The 24635-nt window shown below is 33.5% G+C and overlaps 1 protein-coding gene across 1 annotated transcript; it reads right to left on the bottom strand.

The window, feature by feature from the left end:
• Positions 1-10494: 10494 nt before the first annotated feature.
• LOC147381062 (uncharacterized) lies at positions 10495-22226 on the bottom strand (the record flags this gene model as incomplete). Its single annotated transcript, XM_086430902.1, has 14 exons — positions 10495-10791; positions 11045-11099; positions 11189-11703; positions 12052-12179; positions 12280-12395; positions 12474-12893; positions 13049-13168; positions 14186-14307; positions 14406-14453; positions 14667-15156; positions 21080-21176; positions 21292-21412; positions 21579-21660; positions 21742-22226. Coding segments are annotated over 5 exons (945 nt in total), but the record flags the coding sequence as incomplete, so codon positions are not given.
• Between the last annotated feature and the right edge of the window lie 2409 nt (positions 22227-24635).

The raw sequence follows: 24635 nt of genomic DNA, 5'->3' as shown, positions 1-24635 counted from the left end.
TCTTGATTAGTACTTCATTCTTTTCTATTAATTTACTTCCTTCTGTGGGCTATTTGGAAATCACTTGTAAATCATCGCATCCCATTATTTTTCTTCTTTCCCAAAATAAAAGAGGTTGTCTTTTCTTGAGGTTGTAGTTGGTCTAGGTTTGTCTTAATCCTGTTAACCTTTCGAAAATTAAAATTTTACTTTTTTAGATTTTTTTCTTTATTATTGAACATGGATTTTTATTAATTAATGGATTTTACTTATATAGGTGAACAAAATTGTGTACTCTTAATTTAAAGAAGATGAGTTTTACTTACTCAATTGTGTTTCCTGGATTTATGACACGGGTTTGGTTTATTGGTTTATTAAGCTTTGTTTTCAATAATGGTTGATTTGTGTTTTCTTTATTTAGGTGGATTAAGTTATGTCTATGGACTAATGAACATTGTTCTTTTTTACTGGGATTAAATTGTGTTTTAATCTCAACTTTTATTTTTAGATGGGGATTGAAAATGAAAATGTAGATGATGAATCGAAGGTAGAGGAATAATAAAAAAAGACTCGAGATGTTGCTGTAGATGTCAGATGAGGGTATAGTGGAGAGACAAAATTATGAATTTCTCTTTATTTCTCTCTCCACCACATGTTGCACTTATGTGAATTCTATGAGAAAAAAAAAAATTTCCCCTAAAATATCATGTTTTCATAATTTTCTTTAATTATGGCTTACTTGACATGTATTATGGCGTGAAGGAGGATTTCAATCCACCACCCTTGGATGTACACGCGATTGATATTTGATATACCCTCTGTTTTCTACTGGGAGAATTACTTAATACACCTTTTATATATGGGAAGTGTTCAGTTCCCTCTCTTTTATCAGTCGTTTTAACAAAAGAGGCTCGACTGTTGGATATATAGCGATTGGATGGTCACGATTGCATCTACGTTTAAGTTATACATTTATGGGCTTTTTACAGTGCCATCCCTCGGTTTTATAGTATTTAGTGCCACCTCCCTGGCACAATTAAAAAATGGGTCCCGTTCCCTACCCTAAGCTTTACCCTACACTTTAACAAACGTGTTTTGTCCTACATGGGTTAGAAGTTTTGGAATGGCCTGATTTTTGGTGAGGATGATCTCTATAGTGAGGAGATCATCCTCACCAAAAATCAGCTCATTACAAAACTTCTAACCCCATCAAAAATGGTTTACAAAAAATGGACGGTCCACGATTTTTCAACTTGTAAACATGGGGCTAAAAATTTCGGAATGGGCTGATTTTTGGTGAGGATGATATTATAATGATAGAGATCATCCTCACCAAAAATCAGCCCATTCCAAAACTCCTAACCCATGTAGGACAAAACACGTTTATTAAAGTGTAGGGTAAAGCTTAGGGTGTTGAACATTTCCCTTAAAAATATTTGCTTTTAAGTTATAGATTTATGGGTTTTTTACAATGCCATCCCTCATTTTTACAGTATTTAGTACCACCTCCCTAGCACAATTAAAAAACAGAGAGTTCTCCTTCACTCTCTCCTTTTCTCTCGCTCGAGCGCCACCTCTTTGAAACCCTCTCTCTCTCTCTCTCGCTCCACTGAAACCCTCGAACCTCACTCACTCTCTCTTGTTGAAACCCTCGAGCACGAACGGCTGCTATATACTCGCTCTCTTTTCCGCTCTCGCTACAACTCCATCGACGAAGGAAACGGAGGATATGACAACAAAATATCCGGCTGTGGTACCGGAGGATATGACAACGGTGGTGGTTGGAGTTCAGTTCATAATAGCAGCTGTGATAGAGATTTTGAAGATCGATCAAGTTTTGAAATTATTGGAATTTTCTTGAGTGGTTGGAGATCTAGGGTTTTTGCAGATCTATAGTTTTCTTTCAAGGTTTTAATGGAGGAAGTTGTTGGACTTAGTGCTTGTGGTCTTGGTGACATGGCATCTTGCCCTAATTTCGGACTCGACGAGCTCGATTTCGTCTTCTCTACTCTTGTTGTTGGAGCAATTTTGAATTTCGTCCTTATGTATCTCTTGGCTCCTACCTCCTCAATTTCAATTTCATCCCCAAAACTCCCTTCGATCTTCTCTACTTGTGCTAAAAACCACATATTTGAAAAATGATCATGTGCTGTAATCGATCGGTTTGGGACTTTTGTGTATAAAGGAATTTTATTTTCTGTTGTTGGATTTGCAGCTGGACTGGTTGGGATTTCGATTTCGAATGAATTGATTAAGATGAGGAAGAAGATGGACCTATTAATCGGGTTTTAATTGGAGCAGGGAGGTAGCACTAATTAATTTTATTTCAAGGGATGGCGCTGTAAATAAGTGCATTATTTATAACTTAAACCGTTCGGTTGAACTTTAAATCTCGTCCGTTCAATTACCTTATATCCAATGACCGAAAAGTGTTTGTTAAAACGTATGGTAAACGTTAGGGCACTGAACGGGACCCACATATATATATATATATATATATATATATATATATATATAATATATATATATATATATATATATATAGGGAAATGTTCAACACCCTAAGCTTTACCCTACACTTTAACAAACGTGTTTTGTCCTACATGGGTTAGGAGTTTTGGAATGGGCTGATTTTTGGTGAGGATGATCTCTATGATTAGAAGATCATTATCACCAAAAATCAGCCCATTCCAAAAATTTTAGCCCCATGTTTACAAGCTGAAAAATCGTGGACCGTCCATTTTTTGTAAACCATTTTTGATGGGGTTAGAAGTTTTGGAATGAGTTGATTTTTGGTGAGGATGATCTCCTCACCATAGAGATCATCCTCACCAAAAATCAGCCCATTCCAAAACTTCTAACCCATGTAGGACAAAACACGTTTGTTAAAGTGTAGGGTAAAGCTTAGGGTGGGGAATGGGACCCATCTATATATATATATATATATATATATATATGTAAGATTTTATAGGTAAATAGTCCCTAATTTCTGTGTGGCATCTTATTAACAGTTGGGTTTAAGATTTAAAATATAGAAAATAACCTAGCCTCTTCTTTCTTTTCCTAACGATTCATCTAGTTCTTGCTACTTTATGCTTGCAAATTGTTTTAATTTTTAATTAGAAAAGTTGGGGATGTTTGGTTAGCAAAAGTAGTCTATACCACAATCAAGAGTGACCAAACCAGGCACTAGTTTGGTTCCCTAACTAGTTTTGAGTTGCCCCATTTTAAAAGTTCTAGATAACCAAGCCATCCTCAATGTTACCATCCCTTCATATTGTTGGAATATTTGAGTCCAAAAACAAGGCACAAGATCATTTTTTTTTAAACATTATTTGCTAGCTATTCAAGTAGGAACTTGATAAAGTCCCAATTATTCGATTTTGGGATCGCAATTGCACTAAGATTACCATTGCATAAATGTTAGTTCCTTTAAATAATTGCAAAATTATTTCATTTATCCAAATTAATAGAGCTAATGATATATTAGTGTTAATTGTAACGCACGTGAAAGTTATCAAATCGCGAAACAATTACGGTTACAATACACGAGCCGAAAGGAAGCATCCAGAAAAACCTCGAAGGATTTGGGCGCCACGTCACCGCGCCGCGGCTAGGCATGACCGCGCTGCGGTCATCTCGAGGAATTTGTCCTCGAAATTTTCACATAAGCTTCCAATTGCTTCGGTGGTTGTAACTGAATGGGTAGTTTGAAGCGAATCATCCGAAAAGTTGACCCGATTACCCGAATACAAATGTTATAAATTGGAGGGTTGATTTTAGAGAAGGGGTCTTCTCCTTGCTCTCTTCTTCTCTAATTTTTTATTTTTCCTCTCTTTAATTCTCTGTAATTTTCTATTGAGAGATCTCTTGAGTGTAGTGAGAACATCAAGAGTGCTCAATTCTTTATCTTTGTAATTTGTTGGAGAGCTATAAATAAGGATTTTAGATTGATCATCATCTTCTTCACCCATGTTCTTCATTCTGTTATTAATTTCTGCAATATGAATCTTGCGATGATCGGCTAGACTCTCCGTAGAGAGGTCAAGAATGCCGGAGCAATTTCATCATACTTATGTTGTTTTAAATTCTTTCTTTCTGCTTTATGTGTTAATTCTGAAATTTCTCTTAGAACAAGACTAGCAAACTTATACATTCAAATCAAGCTTAGATGATTGTTACTTAGATAAGCTCAAGAACAATCATGCTATGTGAAGAATTGAAGTATAAGTCAGTTACACTTGTTTGAAGTTGGAATTCTCATGAATACTCTTTGGTTACCATCAATGTTTAACTCGATTTATCTTCCGATCCACGAGCAATGACTTGCTACGTGAATCGAGTTATAATTAGAACAAATCAGCATTTTGGATGAATTGCAAAGGTTGAATTGACCTCTCCACACCCTCTTTCTTATATCCTCAATCTCTATTTGTAGTTTCAATTTCATTTACAAATTAGTTGTTAATTTCTTCACTATTTTTAAAACAAATCAATTTTGTTTTTAAGAAAAATCTGTTTTCCAAATCTGTTTTGGACTTTTATCCGATTGAATCTTTGAATCCAAACTGTCCCTGTGGAACGAATTCGACTTGCCCAAAGTCTTAGTTCAAATCTCTATCTCTGCATATTTATAGCAAGCTTTACAATCGATCAGAACTCATATTTGCAATGAGGTTCCAATAAAACGTTTTTCAAGGTACAACAAGCTCAATCTTTTTATCAAAACTCATTAAATTTTAAAAATGAAGAATTTAAAGAAGATTGGAAACTGATTTATTTATTTCTTTTTGAATGCCAATTGCATAATCCTAATAGGGTTTAAATTTTAGATAGGGGAAAGATATTGGAGGATAAGATCCAATCCATCCTATTTAGGCATTTAATCTTTTCTAATATTATCTCATCTAAACCTAATCTTCTTGAGATGATATAGTGTATCACAATACACTTTATTAGAATGCATCAATTCAATTTTTCTACAGTTCTCCTTAATCTCGAACCCTCTTCTGCTCAGCACCCAACATTCCTTTAGCACGAACGTCTTGCGCTCCATCTTAATCTCCATTTTCTTGGTACGAATAAAATAATCGAGTTGAACCTTGATTGTAGACTCCAACACACTAGTATTTTTGTGATCAACATATATGTTTGTAGCCGAAATAATATATGTGTATGTGGCAATTTCCCTTACAACTAGTTGAAAAGTAAACCGGGAAATCTTTTGGTTTTTTCATGTAAAGGCCACATGGACCATACAACGTTGCAAAAAGGGACACCTTTGCTACAATATTTGTAATAAAATTGTCAAATTTGTCAATTCTTTATAACTCTAAATCACAAACGTTACCCCTAAATATGGCAGTATTTCTGCAAGTCATAATGTACTAGTTGCGTGGTAATAAATTCTCCAAAGTTCTTTATTTCATGGAGTGGAACTATGTTTAAATCCCAAGTTTTTCTGAAACTAAAGAAAATGTAATTTTATCGTTTATGAAATGCTTCATTTTCTTTTTCTTTCCATTTGTAGCTTTATTTACGTCAGTGCCCAATCTAACTCTCTAAAATGTCCTTATATTAGTGTTGTGGTGCGCTCAACATCTTCTTCCAATTAATGTTCTCGCTTGGTATCATGTCTGCCAATCTTTTAACCTACGGAGCAAATAATATAAAGGCCAATTGGGGTTGGTGTTTTAAGTTTGGTTATTACTGCAGTTCCTAGTGGGTTAATTGTCATTGCTCGTAATGATCCCAAAATGACTAAAATAATACTCAGAAAAATCCGTGGTAGCGACGATGTTGATCAAGTATTCAATGATTTAGTTGAAAATAGTGTAGTATTTATAGGAGGAGATTTCATGGACTAGTGTTGTGTGCCTAATTGTAGGGATGGGAGTAGAGTAATTTTGAGTACATATGATGTATAGAATGTATTCTTAATAAGTGGTAGAATAGTTAAAATAGGTTGGGTGCATAGGATTATAATTTGTGTTGTCGGAGAAGTTGGGCTGTGGGTTATGGGATAGTGAGTAGTTTGGAGAAGTGGGTAGTTAAGATAGTATTTCTCTTGTATTTAAATTCATTTTGAGATTAATAAAAATATGCAGGGAATTATTATTATTAAAAGTCCTTTGAGATTTGAAGACTAACCATCTCGAATCGGTTAACTTGGAGGTCCGATCTCTCTCAAATGAGATTAATCTCAATCTTTTTCTTCATCTTTTATTATTTTTTGTAATTCGATGTAAGTAGGTACGTAACAACTAGCATGATCAGCATCCATGAGGAAAAGTACACACCCTATCTTTTTTTTGGCCTAGACTATTTCTGTTTTCCAGTCAATTTGTGGCGCCCTTGCATTTATGTTATACAGTCCTATTCTATTTAGGACTCTTGGTTTTTGGAAACAATGCCTCTCCATTTTCCTTAGGTGTCGTTTATTTGTGATGGAGTGAAATTGATAGTGGATGGTGTGCAATTAGTCCATCCCAAAAAATATATATATCAAAAATAGAAGATAACATTTAAAAATATATATAACTACTAAAACAATGTGTGCACCTCATTTGATCCGCAGTTTTTGTAGTTCATGTACCCCACCCGGGGTTTCATTTTTTAATTTTTGGCCAAATCTTTGTGACCTACACACTAGGAATCAGTCAAATTTATAATTTCCAACGACACTAAGACTCTTTAAGTATTTTTCTCCATCCTTGACTTAGAACCCCAAATTTTGAAGATTCAATGAATGTAAATTCCAATTAGGCTGAAAAATTTTCAGTGCCCAAGTAAGGAATCCAATATTAGGAAACCTGGTGTTGGTTAGCTTAACCTGTTCCCTGAAGTATAGGATCTGGATTCCATGACATTAAACCACCTATGACAACACAAAAGCCAAAGAGACGATACTGTGGTGAGTCAGACTTTGAAGCGAGTAGCCCTTCAGAAGTTGAAGAAACCCACCTCGTTATAAGACACGTGGCCATTTGAATTTATTTCACACCTACATTTCCACCAATATTTGAAATACATCCTTTTAAAATGCCACGTGTAATCTACTGGAGAGGCTTCTTCAAAGTTTTGAAGCGGCTGCCCGCTTCATAGTTTCTTTTTCCTATCGTGGTGGTGCTCTTATAACGGTTTTGTAGATTTTTCAAGAATTTGAAATTTTGACCGAAATGGGTGACATTAATCCTTTGATGTGGCAACACGTGGGCTCTCAGGATATCCGCAATCCACGGTATTAAGAATTGGGGTCATAACCTACCCACTTTACAATTGTTTCATGCAAGCATGGATGAAGCACTCTTCTGTGGGTAAGTTGCGACCCAAAATACAATGTGACTAGGGCTGTGAAAAATTAGCTTTGGATCGGATTGGAACCAAAATGAAATCGATTTCGTCACGTCGTTTTCAAGTTTGGATTCAATCTAATGTGTGTGATGTGTTATTCTAGATCATTAGAGTTCTCCTTTGAGGTAAATGTGTTAAGAGGAAAAAAAATATTATAGGGATATTATTAAAAAAATTAGGATTGAAAGGGTAAAAAATGAAAGATATTAAAATTAGAGAGGTATTATTGAAAAAGAAAAAAGGATGGAAGAGAAGGAGACTAAAGATAATAAAATTAAAAAAGGAGGAGAAAAGCAATGATGGGATGTTTATTTTCCACAAGTCGGCTCTGTTGTCATGTTTTATTATATAGATGTTTGATCGATCTAGTAAAGAAATAATTATTTTATATTGGCTTCTAATTCTACTTAATAGAAGTATATGCAAGGTATAGCTTACAACATATATCCATGTAAACAAAAAATGTATGTTATGTATACTTGTCAAATGCTATTCCATTGGGTAACAATCGGATTGAATGATGGTTGATCAAAATAGACCCGACAATATATTTGATATGCTCCTTGAAGATATCTCAACCCAGGATTTCTTAAATCTCTTGACCACTGATTGTGACATCCACAACTTGTATACATGTGTCCGACTTAAATCAATTTCATAAATTATTATTAGAAAATGAAAATCCCCTTTAATTACATGACTCTAACAGATGGAAGACATGATAGGTCTCTTTGGCAATTCAATAACTTGATAATATTCTTCTAATGAACATGCCACACTAGGATAACTTAACGGATAGGATGCCTTGGTTAATCCAAAATTTAAAAAATTGAACTTTAAATTAAATTTCCATATTTTTTTTCCCCTCTTAATTTGAAATTTGAAACTTTTTGGTAGGCCTAACTTCAGTTTCTTAAATCATACGGTGCCGCTGATTTAGTCCATCCCACTAGCTAAAATTGTATGTAATGTAACCCTATTTTCTACGTCTTTGTTACCAAACCAATCTATATAAACCCTACCATCCTCCCTTCAACTTCATCCATAAACTCTCTCTCTCTCTCTCACACACACCCCCCCACCCACCCAACATGAAGTCATTAAAGATCTTCATTTTCTTGGCAATGTTCATGACTTTATCCATCACTCTCACTGCAACATCAATTGAAGAAGAGGATGGTGACGATGCAAAAGATAACACTTATGCCTTTCCTATGGTTGAGAGCTCACAACCATCTTCCCTCCGAGGGACAGGCCGCTTCCTCGCACAAAATAAGCCTCGTGATGTGATGACATGTGATAAACTCCCAAGAATTTGTCGCGCTACGGGCAGTGCAGGCCCCGATTGCTGCAAGAAGAAATGTGTTAATGTGTCAACAGATCGACTAAACTGTGGTATCTGCGGTAAGAAGTGTAAGTACTCAGAGATATGTTGCAAAGGTAACTGTGTGAACCCAACATCTGATAAGAAGAATTGTGGGCAGTGCAACAACAAGTGCAAGAAGGGGAGTTCATGTGTGTATGGGATGTGTAGCTATGCTTAAAAATGTGGGTTTTACTGTGATTATTAAGAAACTGTGGGGCTTATTGTGATTAGGGAGGGATGCATAATATATTAACAATAAAGGGGAGCCTTCGCCACTTGTAGGAGGGCTCTAAATGTTTGTACTTTGTGTTTCATTGCTCTTCATTTGGAGAAACTAAAATTATGTTTTTGGGGAGTGATTCATAATATGTAAACAATAAAGGAGATTTTTTATTATAAATATTGTTGGGTTTGTTGTGATTAGTGTGGGACCTGGGGACTTATAATATGTTTAACAATAAAGGGACTTCATCAACTATTGTTTATTTCTCTTTTTTTCAATGATTAAATAGAATCATTAATCATTAAATAACTATAGTCTATAACAAGTAATTAACCATTAAACCTACTTTTAAAACCTGCCAAGCAGACTCAACTCGACTGGATTTTAAGGTGATTGAGATCCATAACTTAATGGAACCAGTTGATCGAGTTAATTCTGAAAATTGTTAATCAACTTGACCAAAATCAGTCCGAAAATTCACCTTAATTAGGATAATATATACTATTTTGTGTAGTACAAATAACTTATTTTAAAATATTAAACATTTTTTATAAACAAATTTTATTTGTTTCGTTACCCAATTGTCTTATTAAAATAAGTTTTTAATAGGATTAAGAGACCTGCTATTTTCCATGCGTGTTAAATAAATACTTTCTTTTAGGTTTTTTTTTTCTTTTAAAATTGATTAAGTTCTTAAATTGCCACATGACCTAAATCACCTAATCTTACTTTTAGGTAACTCTTAACCATATAAAAGAAAGAGTTTCAAACTACATATTTTTTAATTATACAATTTATTCATTTAATTACATTGATCTAATGATCTAACTAGTTCTTTCTTTTGATTGATTGGGTTGAAATTGCATAAGCTTAACAATTATTAAATATAGTATTTATTATAAAATAAATTTTATTTATCTTTTTTTTTACTCATTATTTTCTTCTTTTAAATCCTAACGTCCCCACTACTTAATTAAATAAAAAAATCAAATAATAAATTTTTGCTTATTATTTTTATTTTATTTTTCAAATTTAGACGAATGGTCCACTTTTGCCAAATATTTATTTAGGGTATTTCATCATCTTTCTTTAATGTCTTCTTTTGCTTAAATTTGGTGAATTGAAAACCCCCTTTCACAAGGTTAGTTGTGGTAACATGTTCTTTCAGTTTTCCATTGTTCTCTCTTTGCCTACTATACAACAAATATGGCAATTTGGAATGGTTTATTACGGTTCCTAACCCACTATGAAACGGCTTGCAGCCTGTCTTTAATCGAGGCGTCGTTAATGAGGTTAAACGGTGAAGATTTGGAACGGTTAAAAACCGTTCCAGCTGTTGAAAATTTGGACCAGCTTAAAAACCTTCCTAACCTGCGTCTTTATATAAAAACACATTGTAACCCCAAAAAGATTTGAGACATCGGATTTTATAGAACTGATGTCCTACATCTGATACTTTAGACATCTATTATAAACCGATATCTAAAATGGTTATAAATTGATATCTAAAATTAATTTTTATTTATTTTTTTATTTTATTATTTTTCTACTTGCCTATTACCCACAGTTAAAATAGATCCAACTAGAGAACATTGAGGTTCTCTATCACATTAATTTATACACAAAAAAAGTTACAATAAATCATAATTTACAAATCCAAAATTACAATGCATCGATAAATCATTTACAATCATTACACAAGCACAAGTGCTTACAAGGAAGCAATGCCATCACTCCCATTCCTCCCTATCTTCTTTAAGATTCCCACAATGCCCGCAACTACCAATAAAAGAATTCTTTCGTGTCACCACATTGCATACTCTCACGATGAGCTTCCGCACCTTCAAAAGAGTGTTTGAAACAAGTGCTCCTGATCAACCAAAGATGATGTAGATAAGCTTCCACTCTCAAAGATGATGCAGATAGCTGTCTAATCAATTATTTCACTATCTATGGAACACAATAAATAGCTATTATTTTACAAAGAATTATTGATGGAGGAATGTGATTCATGTCAATATAGTTGGGATAGAGGTGGTGATGATTATATAGCAAAATTTGTCACAGGTTATAATTACTAGCACAAATGTAGTAAAAAGTCATTTTTCCAAAATGTGACTCACCTGAATTTCACTTTTATAAGGATCCCAAATTTATCAAAGTTCATGTCATGCTCATCTGAAATACATCATAAAAAACGAAATGAAAACCAGGGGAACTGTTTTCGAAGTAAATTTGTTAACAACCATGGGAATGAAATTAAGTACCCAAAGAAACTTAGCAACAACCATCTCTTGGAAGTTTCGACTGAATGTCTTGTTTATCTGAGCAACAAGGTTTCTCAAAATTGGAAGCCAATTTTCCTGCAAAATCTCTTGGATCAAAAAATTGTTTTTCAAGCAATGACAACTAGTTTACAATTCTACAGATATAGAAAAAGTATATGGATAAACTTTCAGAATAATAAGGAGAGAGAAGACAGAATGGAGAAAAGAAACAACAGGAATAGCAGATACTACAATCACCAAAAAATTAAATATATGTATTTTCACCTTCAGACTGTCTATTTTACTTAAACACCGTTTTGTGGCAATGACTTCTATCTGTAGGAAAATGGTGAGGATGGATATCAAACAACTAAACACCCAAAAAATAATAAAATTACCTTATGCTGACGATTTTCATATTCATCCAGAACATTGTGGTTTAGAAAAAGAATAGAATTTGCTTCAGAAATATTATCTTGAATTGTAACTTCCAATTCCTCAATAGTACCAGGCATCTGCAATTAGAAAAAGTGTGAAAATAGTGAACATTAAACTTCAAGGAAGCCTAATCCAATTAGGCAGATCCAATTATATTACTTGAAAAATGGTCAAAAAAGAAAACCAAATAGCACAACCTTCAACTATCTAGTTGTAAATATAAGTTCGATCTATGTAGACATTTGCATCCATTACATATTGTTTGAATGGTTAGTTCATGGAAGGCAGGTAAGATTGTGCTATGTACCCACATTAATGTTCACCAAAACTGAAGTATAATGACAGCCACAACTAATAATGTGATGTGGATTGAAAATACAGACTCAAACAAAATTCATAAATAGTCAAAACCTATGCAGCCTTACCGAAAAATGTGTGGACTCTAGTGGCTATAACAATGGCCTCGATTTCACCTTGCTTGCAAGTGGACCCAGAGAAGACTTCATCACCAGGGTTCTTTGTGACTGGTAGGGACTCTCCAGTGCAGGCTTTCCTGTGTTTCATTTTTTTTTCGAGCATCATAATAGCTGCAATTTCCATGACCCATGATAGATGAAGTGTTATTATTAAAGAAGAAATTGATAAAAGCTTACCCTTAGAGCAATCTTCTTGAATTTATTTATCGTAGAGAAACGCATGAGGCATGATAAGACAGTAGAGTCTAGAGGTTTATACGGGGGAACTCCGTCATCCACAATCCATGGGTGACCTGTTAGTATAGAAACCCACTATCACACTTACGAGGAAGAATCAAAGGCATAATACTGAAAAAATTAAGCTCACTCACACAGAACTTCATGAGCAGTCAATCTATCCTTTGGATCCCTTTCAAGCATTTTTCGTATCAGATCTTTTGCATTTCTGAGATTTCAGGCCATGGTTCAAACTCAAAATCTATCTTCTCTTCTAGAATCTGTTTGAGGATGGAATCCAAATCTTTGTCTACAGTGAACAAGTGATACAATAAAAAGTTGTTAAAATACATAGCATGGATAGAAAGTAATAAACTTTCTTCAAGTTCTGCCGCATAAAATGTTTACATCAGTTAGAGGTTGCAAAACTAATAAACATATGTATACATATAACTTTCACGAAGGAAAATGAATCATAGAGATGATGAGGACGGGTCAGCTAGCACTTGACGAATAAACTGTCCCTTCACTCGTGGACGCTGCTCTGCAAGTCTTTTCCTGCTTTGATATCTAACCTGTATGAGATAATTCCAGGTTAAGACATTGAAGCAGTAAAGACATAATGCATATTTTGGGATCAGGGGGTGGGGGTGATCCAATTCATGATTCGACCAAAACCACAGTGTCTAAAAGTTTTCATGCTCTTCCTTTTTTTCTATCTATACCTTACCTCCTTAGGATCAGCCAACATGCCTACAATAGAAGCATCGATAGCGTCTTGGTTCTCAACCCTGGAAGCCCTTGCAGCAATCAAAACCACAGTGTCCTTGTCAATGTCGTTTGCGAATACCTGCACCAATAGCAAAAATGGTTCATGAAGATAATGCTAACGATGATTTTACGTTGGATAAGTGATAACATATATTATTAAAAAACTATAAAAACATCATAACAATTTTAAAACACGGTGTAAATAACAGCAACTACTTACACATATACCACAACAGAGATGGCTGAAATCTGGTATCACAACAATATAATGGCCTCCGTTAACATCATGGATTAGGAACAAGCATATAATAGGTAAGGTCATCGGCATTTTATTAGATTTCCACAAATTTCAGAAATATTTCCATTTCCAAAGGAATTTGACAGGAAATATCACTTAAGCTTTCTTTCTGTATATATTTGACAAACTATTTCGTGAAACCACTGTTCATTTGTATTTGAATTTCGCTGTACAACAAATTTTGACTGAAATGTTGCAATATGCATTAATATAGTGCAATAATTGCTCGAAATAATTCAATTCTCGAATTTATGTCCCCCTATAGATGATGTGATTTTTCTAGCATTGTAAATAAAAAAATGACCAATCCACTTTGATTGGTTGTTGGATATTTGTCACTCCAATCAATTGATAAAGTGGATCAAGAACATGGTAATAATGAAATTTTTAAAACACTTTTTTTTTTTTCTTTTCATTATTTTCTTGAAAAATGGGTTTTAGAGGTCTAGATGAAGGTGCCAACTTGCTAAGTTTGTTGAAGTGTGTGATTGTGGATACCACAACCTGGTTCAAAACCCGCCTTCACCTACTAACTCACTTGCTTATCGAAAAAAAAGAGGCTTCAGAGGTCTACATATCTATGATGCATTTGCATTGGAACCATGCACACAATTAAAGGATTTTGAATTGATAACTCAAAAAATATAAAAAACTTCAATTTGCTATATTTTTGCCTTAATTATACATGGTTGTGCTTGATAATTTAACTTATTCAACCATTTGATAAAATTCAAAATTTCAAAACTGCAAGTTTTGGAGTATTGAATACAAAAGCTTGAATTTAAGTAGCACACTCACCTCCGAGGCAATAAGTTTAGGTCCTCGGGTAGCATCATATATTCAGTGTCATTACTAGAAATCCATGCTAGGTGTCGAGGATGCTGCTCTCCTCCCACTGCCAAGGGTAAATGCATTCCATTCTGAAATTACAAGATCAAACTAATTTACGTGAGAACTTTCCCATTTCTGCACCCATAAACCAATTTAAAGAAATTTACAACAATAGAACAATTGTTACCTGATTAGTGCATTCTAGTGACATAAGTTGCTGCTTACCAAAATTTTCCTGCCAAGTTGAAGTAGATGGTATCAATGTATGACATCATCCTTTCAGGTCAATTACTAGACCTATAAATGATAGTTACGTTCTGTAATTTTAAATTATAAGTTATTGATCTAAAATGTTTGGGGAGTAGAATGAAAGAAAAACGTATATGGGCCAAGCAGAATCATCAAATTTGTAATCAAAGAAACCAACAATATAAAATGTAGGCCTTACCTTATGTGTTCGAATGCGATTCCTTGAGAGATTCTTCCATTGCCCTGAGATGTTCTGTATTGGTGATCTTATCTAGATGAGTCCAATAACTGGAAGGATAAAACCATGTGGAATTATCATTCATGACTACCATTACTGAAAAGGGCATTCCAAAGACTGAGGGCCCAATGTTCTATAACAAGTGCTTAGAATGGGAGTTCATACACCATGAAGAACACCATAACCAAAAAGAAGAAAAACAGGCAGCAAGAATTTTGTGATAAATAAATTGTCAATCATGATGATACATCACAATTGCACCCAAAACTTCCTCAAACATCTTAGCATAGCCTAAGCATTGGCATTTCTATATCTTACCTCCTTAGGATCAGCCAACATGCTTACAATAGAAGCATCGATAGCGTCTTGGTTCTCAACCCTGGAAGCCCTTGCAACAATCAGGATGACAAGTGGGTGAAGAGTTCCCTCGGACCTCCTTTTTTTTTTTCTACTAAGAAAGGATTTGTATTTAAGAAGTATTACAAGGATTTAGGGGTAGTCCCCTACTTTATAAGAGAAAACTGAAAATATGGGAGGTCCAAAAGATCTCTCATACATGCATACAACAATATCAGATACTGCCTAGCATATTGCACTGAAATTCAAAGTTTGACAATGAAGTGAACTGTGCTACCCAAAGATGGCATGGATATGGTGCAATTATTTTTGTGGAACTTTATTTTAGTACACTGAATAATCAGACATGGGTAGGACACCTATTTTGAAATGTCTAGGCAATATTTGATGAACACTTGATGTAGTTTGCATGAAGAAGATATAGTCTCAAACATGAAGTAAGATGGCAAACCAGATATTCAATTTATGCCTTTCATAAATGGATCCACCAGATTCTATAAAGACCTCTTATTTAAATCGTATGTTAGTCCTTTTTTGAGTAATTCCTTAATATTAAGCTTGCCTAACAAACTAGATGAAGTCTTGAGTATTGATGCCAAAACCTGGGTTCAAAACCCAAAAAAAAGGGCATCACAAACAATTCAGCAGGGTAGAGCATCAAAACTTTGATTTCCCAAGAGACAGCCAAGAATTACCTTTGGATTTGTGTCTGTTACAAGTAAAAACTGTCTGTAATCATAATAAAAAAAAGTGAACTTTTGTGATAAGATGCACACTACTTTAACTAATTTTTTTTACTGATTCTCTTTAGTGTGGATGGTCCAAATAGTATGGTACAGAGGGTACAACTACAGTATTCCTTTCATTCATCATATTAACTTTCAAGGTGGGTATGAACCACCCAATGCGTCCAGCCATAGGGGAGGGAACTCCAGTAGTAAGACTGATGTACACTATACGGATGGTGTGTTGCTTGAATTGCTTGGATAAATGGGCATGAGAGTGCTTATCCTGTCATTTAGAAAGTGATTGAAATAGCCTACCAACTTAAACAAATAAAATCAAGGTACCAAAATACAAATTTATTGAGAACTTAAATGTCCAAATTAATTCAAGTTCTGCAAACACATTTGATATTTGAAGAAATGATAAAATGAGCATGAAAACTTTCTCATAATATCAGTACAAAAAACCTTTTGGAATAAAGAAAATGTAAGTTCACTTCAATACTTACTGATGCATGTCTGAATATTTAAACTTTGAGAACTTACATAGAAAAGAAGGGACACGTGTAAGAAGCAAACTATGAATTCATGTTCCCAAACAATCCCCTAAAGTAATTTGATTTCAAAAGACAAAGCAGAAACACCTGATCTATAATAATTGATGTTGCTAATCTCTGTTCGTGTTCCCCACAGCTTCAAAAAGAATCTGTGATAAGAGATGCTAATCATCCAAAACTATTCCAACCCTAAGTTTGAACACAATCACAATTTACATCAGAAATACAAATAGCTGTCCATGTTTCATATAAGAGATGCTAAAACAATCAAAATTACAACTGCAAGAAGCATGTAACTCATACTACAAGAATGATTTGAAAACTAAAGAGAACTGTAAACGAGATCAATTACAGACAATGGATTTAAAAAATCTAGCAAAAAACACAAGTTCATAAAAATAAAAATAGAACACTGTTAAGGTAGCTTGAAACCCTAAATAAGAGTATTCGAACCTTCGATTCACAAGGTCAGGGAAGAAATTGAATCTCTCTTCTCTCTGCTGCTTGGTGAATTCTTCGGTTCTCCTCTACTGAGCGAGATAGAGATGAGATCGAGGGAGAGCGACTGAGATCGAGAAACGATCGAGCGAGAGAGAAATGAGATCCAGAGAGACTATCGAGAGAGAGACAATCAGGAGAGACGACTGAGAGAGCTTTTGTTCCAATTAATTAGATGGATATTGGGTCGGATAAAATGCAGATAAAACAGTTTTTAAATGTAAAACGACTTAAACCCGTTTTTAATTAGAAAGGGATAAAATCCGTTTTATAATTTTCTAATGGATACTGTGAACTAACAGAAATATATACCCCATAATCTTATACCTAGTCCAACGTAAGTCCGGATACCCCATTAAAATAATAACAAATAAATAAATAATTATAAATTTTAAATGCTATTCTATTAGATCAAAAGATGGTTCGTAAAAATAAGACCAACAACGTATTCAAATTTCTTAAAAATATCTTAACCAATGAAACTTTTATATATTAAATAAAGCTTCATATGCTGCTACTTCTTCCATTTTCCTTTCTCTTTAATTTTATCTCCTAAATATTATCAAACAAAAAAAAAAAACCATTTGGACTTTATTGTTGTACAGATCGCTACACCTCTAAATACCAAACTAATCCTGTAATTTCTCTCCGGAGAGTTTGGGAAAGAAGTTGTCGTGCCTCTAATCTCTTTACGTGCTAATGAAAAAAATAATAATAATTAGTCCCATTATAATAAAAATTAAATTAAAAATAAATAATAAGAAAATTTACTTTACAAATGAAAGCAAAAAGTAGAACGTAAATGCAGCTTCCAATGCTTATACCGACTTCGAGTACGAAATTTTTTTTCTCCTCCTTATTAGTTGGAGAATCATACATAATTAACTTCTTATCAAAATAATAAAATAACAGTTTAATTACATTAAACAAAAAGATTTTTGAAAATTCAAAAATTACCCTTCCTCCAATATTTTCCTTAACATAAAATATGGTTATGATTGATATCATTCCAATCACTACTAAAGAAATATTTAAAATAACAGTTGAATTTGCATATGATAACAATGCTTTGAATTTATTTATCAAACTTTTTACAAAATTTCACACCCGGGTGACCAATGTTTACATAATAACATTGGTTGTCGGACTCTTAGGAGAAGCATTGCTTTCTTATACAAATTTGACTGTGGTTGATATCATTCCAATCACCACAAAAAAAATGTTTAAAATCACAGTCAAATTTGCATAAGAGAGCAATGCTTCTCCCAAGAGTCCGACAACCAATGCTATTATGTAAACATTAATCACCCGGGTGTGAAATTTTGTAAAAAATTTAATAAATAAATTCAAAACATTGCTGTCTTATTCAAATTCAATTATTATTTTAAACATTTCTTTGGTGATAATTGGAATGATATCAATAAAAACTATATTTTACGTTAAGGAGAATACTGGGGTAAGTGTAGTAGAAGGGGTAATTTTTGGATTTTCAAAAATCTTATTGTTCAATGTAATTGAACTGTTATTCTACTGTTTTGATAAGAAATTAATTATATATGATTCTCCAACTAACAAGGAGGAAAAAAAAAATTTCTTACTCGAATTCGGTATAAACATTGGAAGCTGCATTTACGTTCTACTCTTTACTTTTATTTGTAACGTAAATTTTCTTATTATTTATTTATTTTTCAATTTAATTTTTATTATAATGAGATTAATTATTATTATTACTATTTTCATTAGCACGTAGAGAAATTAGAGGCACGACAACTTCTCCCAAACTTTTCGAAAAGAAATTACATGATTAGTTTAGTATCTAAGTGAGTGATCTGTATAAGGATGAAGTCCAAATGATTTTTTTTTTATTTTTTTAGTATATTTAGGAGATGAAATTAAGGAGAAAAGAAAATGGAAGAAGTAGTAGCAGAGAAAGCTTTATTTAATATAGAAGAGTTCCATTGGTTGAGATATTTTTAAGGGACTTAAATACGTTGTCAGGTCTTATTTTTACGAACCATCTTTTGATATAATGGAATAGCATTTAAAATTTATACATGATTATTTATTTATTTATTGTTATTATTTTAACGAGGTATCCAGACTTACGTTGGACTAGGTGTAAAGATTATGGGCCATATATTTCTGTTTTGTTGAATTAGTACCCATTAGAAAATATTGGTTTTTTTAATTTTTTAATTATTGGATTAGATTATACATAATCTAGAATAACACATATATCACTTATCGTATTGGATCCACTTGAAAATGACGAATACCATTGTATCCTAATCTAATAAATTACTCATCTAATCGGGTATCAATTTGGTACCAATCTGATCAGAACCTAATTCTTGACAGTTCTAGCCAGGTTCCATTTTGGGTCGAACCCCATTCAAGTCCTATTAATTGGGCCCTGCACATGTAGACTGTATGATTCATATCATATTTTGAATCATAATTTTCAAACTCAAGATATGTACTAATTAATTGTATGGAGGTAAAGTGTTATATCTAAATAGTTAAAAAAAACATAACTCTCGATATTGTGACAGTGACACTAAGAATTTAAGAGGCGTAAAAAGAAAGACTATAATCCTTCTTGGTTGCCACGAAAGGGAGAATACACAATGGTACCCTATATATATAATCCTCCTTGGTTGTCAAGGAAGGGGGAAAGAAAATGCAATGGTACCCTCGAAAGTATTGAGAAATGGGATTTAAATTTTTTATTTTTAAGCAAGTCTTGGTTAGTAGTTAGTAGGTGAAAGAAAGCTTTGAGCCAAGGTTGTATAACCAATACTCACATACCTATCTCAGATTATACAATTTTGGCGTACATCTATTTCTAAAACCAACACCCTTGTAGCATGTAAGCATTCATGCAATTATGATTTACCATATGGCTATACACCACTTAAGACCATCAAATACACCTTTACAACAGCCTTTTGAACTGTTGGATCCTCGAGCAATCATTTCCTAGATCTCATAAGTAACTTACATAAATTTAATTACATTGAATTTAATAAAGAGTCGTGCTAATCAGACTTAGGCACGTGGCATGCTCAATCAACACCATGACATGACAGGCTCGGGGATCGTATATCGGCACTCCTCAGGATACAGATCTGCACCTTTTATGGGGAAGCATGATTCTGTATCCATTGTGTGAGATGAGAGAGAGAAAGAGAGTAGATTGAAGAGGGTGTTAATGGTAAGAAGGTTTATGGATGAAGGAGAAGGCAGGATGGTAGGGTTTATATAGAAGTAGGGGTGTGAGTTTGATAAATGGGAACCAAAAAGGGTTGGGTTACAAGTGGTTTTAGTTAGTGGGATGGTCTAAATCAACAGCAAGAAATGATTCAAGTAAACGGAAGTTAGGCTTACCAACAAGTTCGGAAAAATAAAGAGAGTTGCTATTGGCACCTCAACTTTTACTTATTGCACACCAATATCTTAAATTATTTACAACACCCTAATTAAAAATTTGAACACATCACTCAAAACATTACAAAAGTAAATTTGGTTCAAGGTATTACTTCAACAAAATATTACAAAGCATTATAACACATTCAAACAACTTCAACAGTTGTTTACAATTAGGATTAAGCGTTGAGTAAGATATCATTGATCGAATGGGCCCAATTTGGTGTTTTCATGAGTTTTTTTTTTTAATTGGATGCATTTTGTGACCCATTTGGTATTTTCATGATTTTAAGTAGCGGTGCAACTTGGTTCAGTTTAGAGCAAAATCAGAACTGAACCAACCAAGGTCTGTGTTCTATTATATAGGACCCAGAATCGAACCAATTTGATCTACAACCGAACCAACCCAAACCGACCTTAATTCGATTTGGTTCGGTTCGGTTCCATGGGTTGCCAAAAAACTTCATCTAATTTTTTTTTTTATAATAAAGAATACCTATTTTTACTAAACTTTATCTAATATTTAAGAACAAAAATTGTAAAGTGATAATAAGAGAATAGAAACTAAAATAATAAAACAGGGCAAAACAGAACAAGATCTCCTTCAATTTGGGGGAATTAAATGATATTTAATGACCATATTTTTGATAGCTCAATTATAATTTTCATCATGAAAACCGTCTTTTTATTAATTAATCGAAAATCAACCATATAATGCCCCTAATCCATGAATGTCTCTTATTATTATTATTGCTTATTTGTTGTCATCAATAATTAGTCTCAACATCAAATTAATAAATCAAGAACACACCTGTTTAGTGTAGACCGGCTAGTGAGATCAAACATGATCAATATCGCTGCCGAGTCTTTACAAGCAATGGGAACATGATCAAGAGATCGATGATCACCTACATCAACAATTTATTTATTTATTTTTTAATAGCTGAACTCCCATTAATAAATAAATTAAAAAAAAAAATCATCAATAAATTGAGATTTGAGAAACATAATCAACAAACCAACCTCCTACATCCCAGAAACTAAAAGCAATCCTGGCACCAGGAACAAAAAATATTTTATCCACCAAATTTAATCCTGTCATCTCCAAACATCTCTTTTCCTGCCCATCCCCTACACGCTTAACCTACAAATGAACAACAAATAATTAATTAATTAATTTAGATAAGATAAATAATGGTGCTACATTCATTAAATTAAACCAAAAAACGATTATATAATTATGAACATTTCAATGATTTACAGACAACAAAACAGAAAAATATTATTGAAAATTTTATATATTAACTCACCAAAAAACTTGTTTTTCCAATCTGACAATCACCCAAGAGACTGATCTTCAGAGCCACCAAATCTGAATCTGTATCGTAACCACTACACGTCGACATTGGGTCAGCTTTCGGTAACATGCTTTCTGTTCTTGCTCGAGAAGAGGAAGATGTGCAATGTGATAACCTGCGGTGTCGATTTGGCTTTCCCACAGTGCATGTAAGAATTCGATCTTTAAGAAATCGATAAATCCGCCGGAAGGAAACCCGATCGAAATGACGACATTTAACGCCACTAAGAAGGAGGGATGACCCGCCGGCCGCCGGAGTTGAGAGGTAGCCCGTAGCCGTACACCTTGCAAGTTGCAAGAGGAGAGAGAGAGAGGGAAGGAACGATGACCCCACCGCCGGAGTTGAGAGGCAGCCCCGCACACCAGCAGCCGCACGGAGATCGGAAGAACCTGGTGAAGACTCAGGCGAGGTTGAGCTGAACTTGAGTCGCTTAGAGGAAGATGTAAAACAGAGCGAGAGAGTAAGAGAGAGAGAAGGAGAGAGGACCCCGGCCGCCGGAGTTGAGAGTAGCCTGCAACCCGCAGCTCGCAGCCGCAAGAGATGAGAGAGAGAGAGTAGAGAATAAGAAAACTCATTCTTATTAGGGTTTTGAAGAAAAAAAAATTATATTTTATTTTCAAAAAATATATTGGTTCTGTTATTTATAAAATCTGTACCGAAAACCGAATCGAACGCATTGAATCTTTATTTATTAAACCCGAAATTGAACCGTACTTAGTATAAATCGAATCAAATCAAACCAACAAGATTGGAAATTGATTTACTTTTTTCGTTTTGAATGTCGATTACCTAACTTTAATAGAATTTAAAATTTAAATAGAGGAAAGATATTGAAGGATAAGATTCAATCCATCCTATTTTGGCATTTAATCTTTTTTAATATTATCTCATCTAAATCTAATCTTCATGAGATGATATAGTGTATCACAATACACCTTATTACAATGCATCGATTGATAATACTTTAACACCCTCCCTTTGACTCATGATGCGCAATTAAAAATCAGTATGAATTTGACAAAATATGAATCCTTTAATCTACTTCATCTCATCGCACGATAAGAATTTTCTTTGCCAAATTTCACCTTATAAGATAAGAATTACATTTGACAAATTTGTGTCGTCAATGAAAACCTAAGATATCGTTGAAGAATTGTTGTTGCCAAATGAGTCTTCGATTAAATAATAGGTAACCCCTATGCTCGTATGCGTAGAAGATAAGTAAAATAATTCAACTCAAATAAGCCTTCATTGAATCATGATCGATTTAGACTTAGACTAAACCAATCAAAATTTGATCTGGTATCGAGAATGGACAACTATGTAATAAGGTATGGGTATAAACCCAACTCATAGGATCACAACTGAAGATTATATTTAGATGAGATAATATTAACCTATGGATGCCAAAATGATCGATGTCATAAATCACTAGTTTTCTTTTTTTCTTTTTCTTTTGCTGTGCCTCGATTATTTTTCTTATATACGTTCTTCTTTTCTCTTCAATTCATAAGATCACAATTGGTTTGGTGTTTTTTGCCTTTTTTGAAAAAATCATATTGGAGTTACTTTTTAAGGATTGGGAAAAAATCCAATTGAAAATTAGGATGTGTAGAAGTCAATGTTGCAAAAAAGATTTGTACATTAGTGAAATTATATTTTTTAACTTTAAGATATTTTAAAGAAATAAATATTTTTTCATAAAAATAAATTACATTATTTTTTATAATCAAGCATAAGGAAAGTTATGCTTATTGGGTATCAAATTAATACTCATATTGGGTATCGAACTCACAACATACGGGCATTAATCGTTTATTGGTCCAAAATTACCATTGAACCGACACTGGAGGGTTGATTCTAGAGAATTGAGTCAAAGGGCAGGCATGTCATGCAATTGAAAACATAGGGTGTCTCAAATATTTATCAAAATGTGGAAGGGTATATATCTAAATCACAAATAAATATCTAATATTAGAACATTTATTGTTCATAAATTCAATTAGCTGTTCTAAATTTCCTTTTTTTTTATTCACCCTCGTTTATGTTCTTTCCTTTTTAACATATATATACTTTATTTAAGGAATGTTATAAAGGTTAACAGACACTAAATACATTACTTACTAAATTTTTGAGGAACTATACAATGTATGTGCGTATAAATACTTCCCTGTGGTCTCGATCATCTAATCAAGTCAAAGGTTGACCTGCTTAGATGATCGTAACAAGTCAATCTATCGTGATTGTTTTTTACGATTAGGTCACAATTGTACGATCAGAATCATTCCTATAGAGTATCTTTTCAAGTCTGGTGTCCAATGTCCCTTGATTGATGGGATGAGAAATACAGATTTCCTAGGGATTGGACCTCACATGCTTTGACCATTAAAACGTGTGCCTTTATCTTTTCTCTAGTCGAAATCAGCTAATTTTCCTATAAAATTACTTTCTCCCAAGCACACCACTCTTCACACTATCTCACCCCCTTGACATTATTTGAACTATCAATTCTCCACATCTACGTCTAATCCTTCCAACTTTCTCTCATTTTTTCCAACATGAAGGTGCTAAAGGCACTCTTCTTTGTTATAATAGTAACTATCTCTTTAGTGATCATCATGACATCGATAAATGTACAATATAATCCTAATTAGGCAAGTGAGCTTGCAAATTTTAACTTTTAGTGGTATTTTAAGGTGAAGTTTTTAGTATAATTATGCAATGTGATCATGTAACCCAACTAATGAGAACATTGGCCTAGACTTGTTTAAGCTGAGAATCAATTATAGACTGGAACAAGCACACATATAAAATAAGTAGAAATCAAAAAATAAATAACCCACAACATAAATATTATAAGAAATCCAATCTATATTAATGAATGTCAATAGTTTCTACAATGACTTTACTGTTGCTTGATAAAACTTTGGAATAAAAAATTTACATTAATTAATTAGTGCTTTGTTGATTAATGAAAATACACAAATTTTTATCCAGATAGATGGACAA

This window comes from Akebia trifoliata, unplaced genomic scaffold (genome assembly GCF_017979445.1).
Source record: "Akebia trifoliata isolate Shusen 1 unplaced genomic scaffold, ASM1797944v1 Contig00790, whole genome shotgun sequence".
Taxonomy (NCBI): Eukaryota; Viridiplantae; Streptophyta; class Magnoliopsida; order Ranunculales; family Lardizabalaceae; genus Akebia; species Akebia trifoliata.
This window is presented reverse-complemented; position numbering and strand designations above follow the sequence as displayed.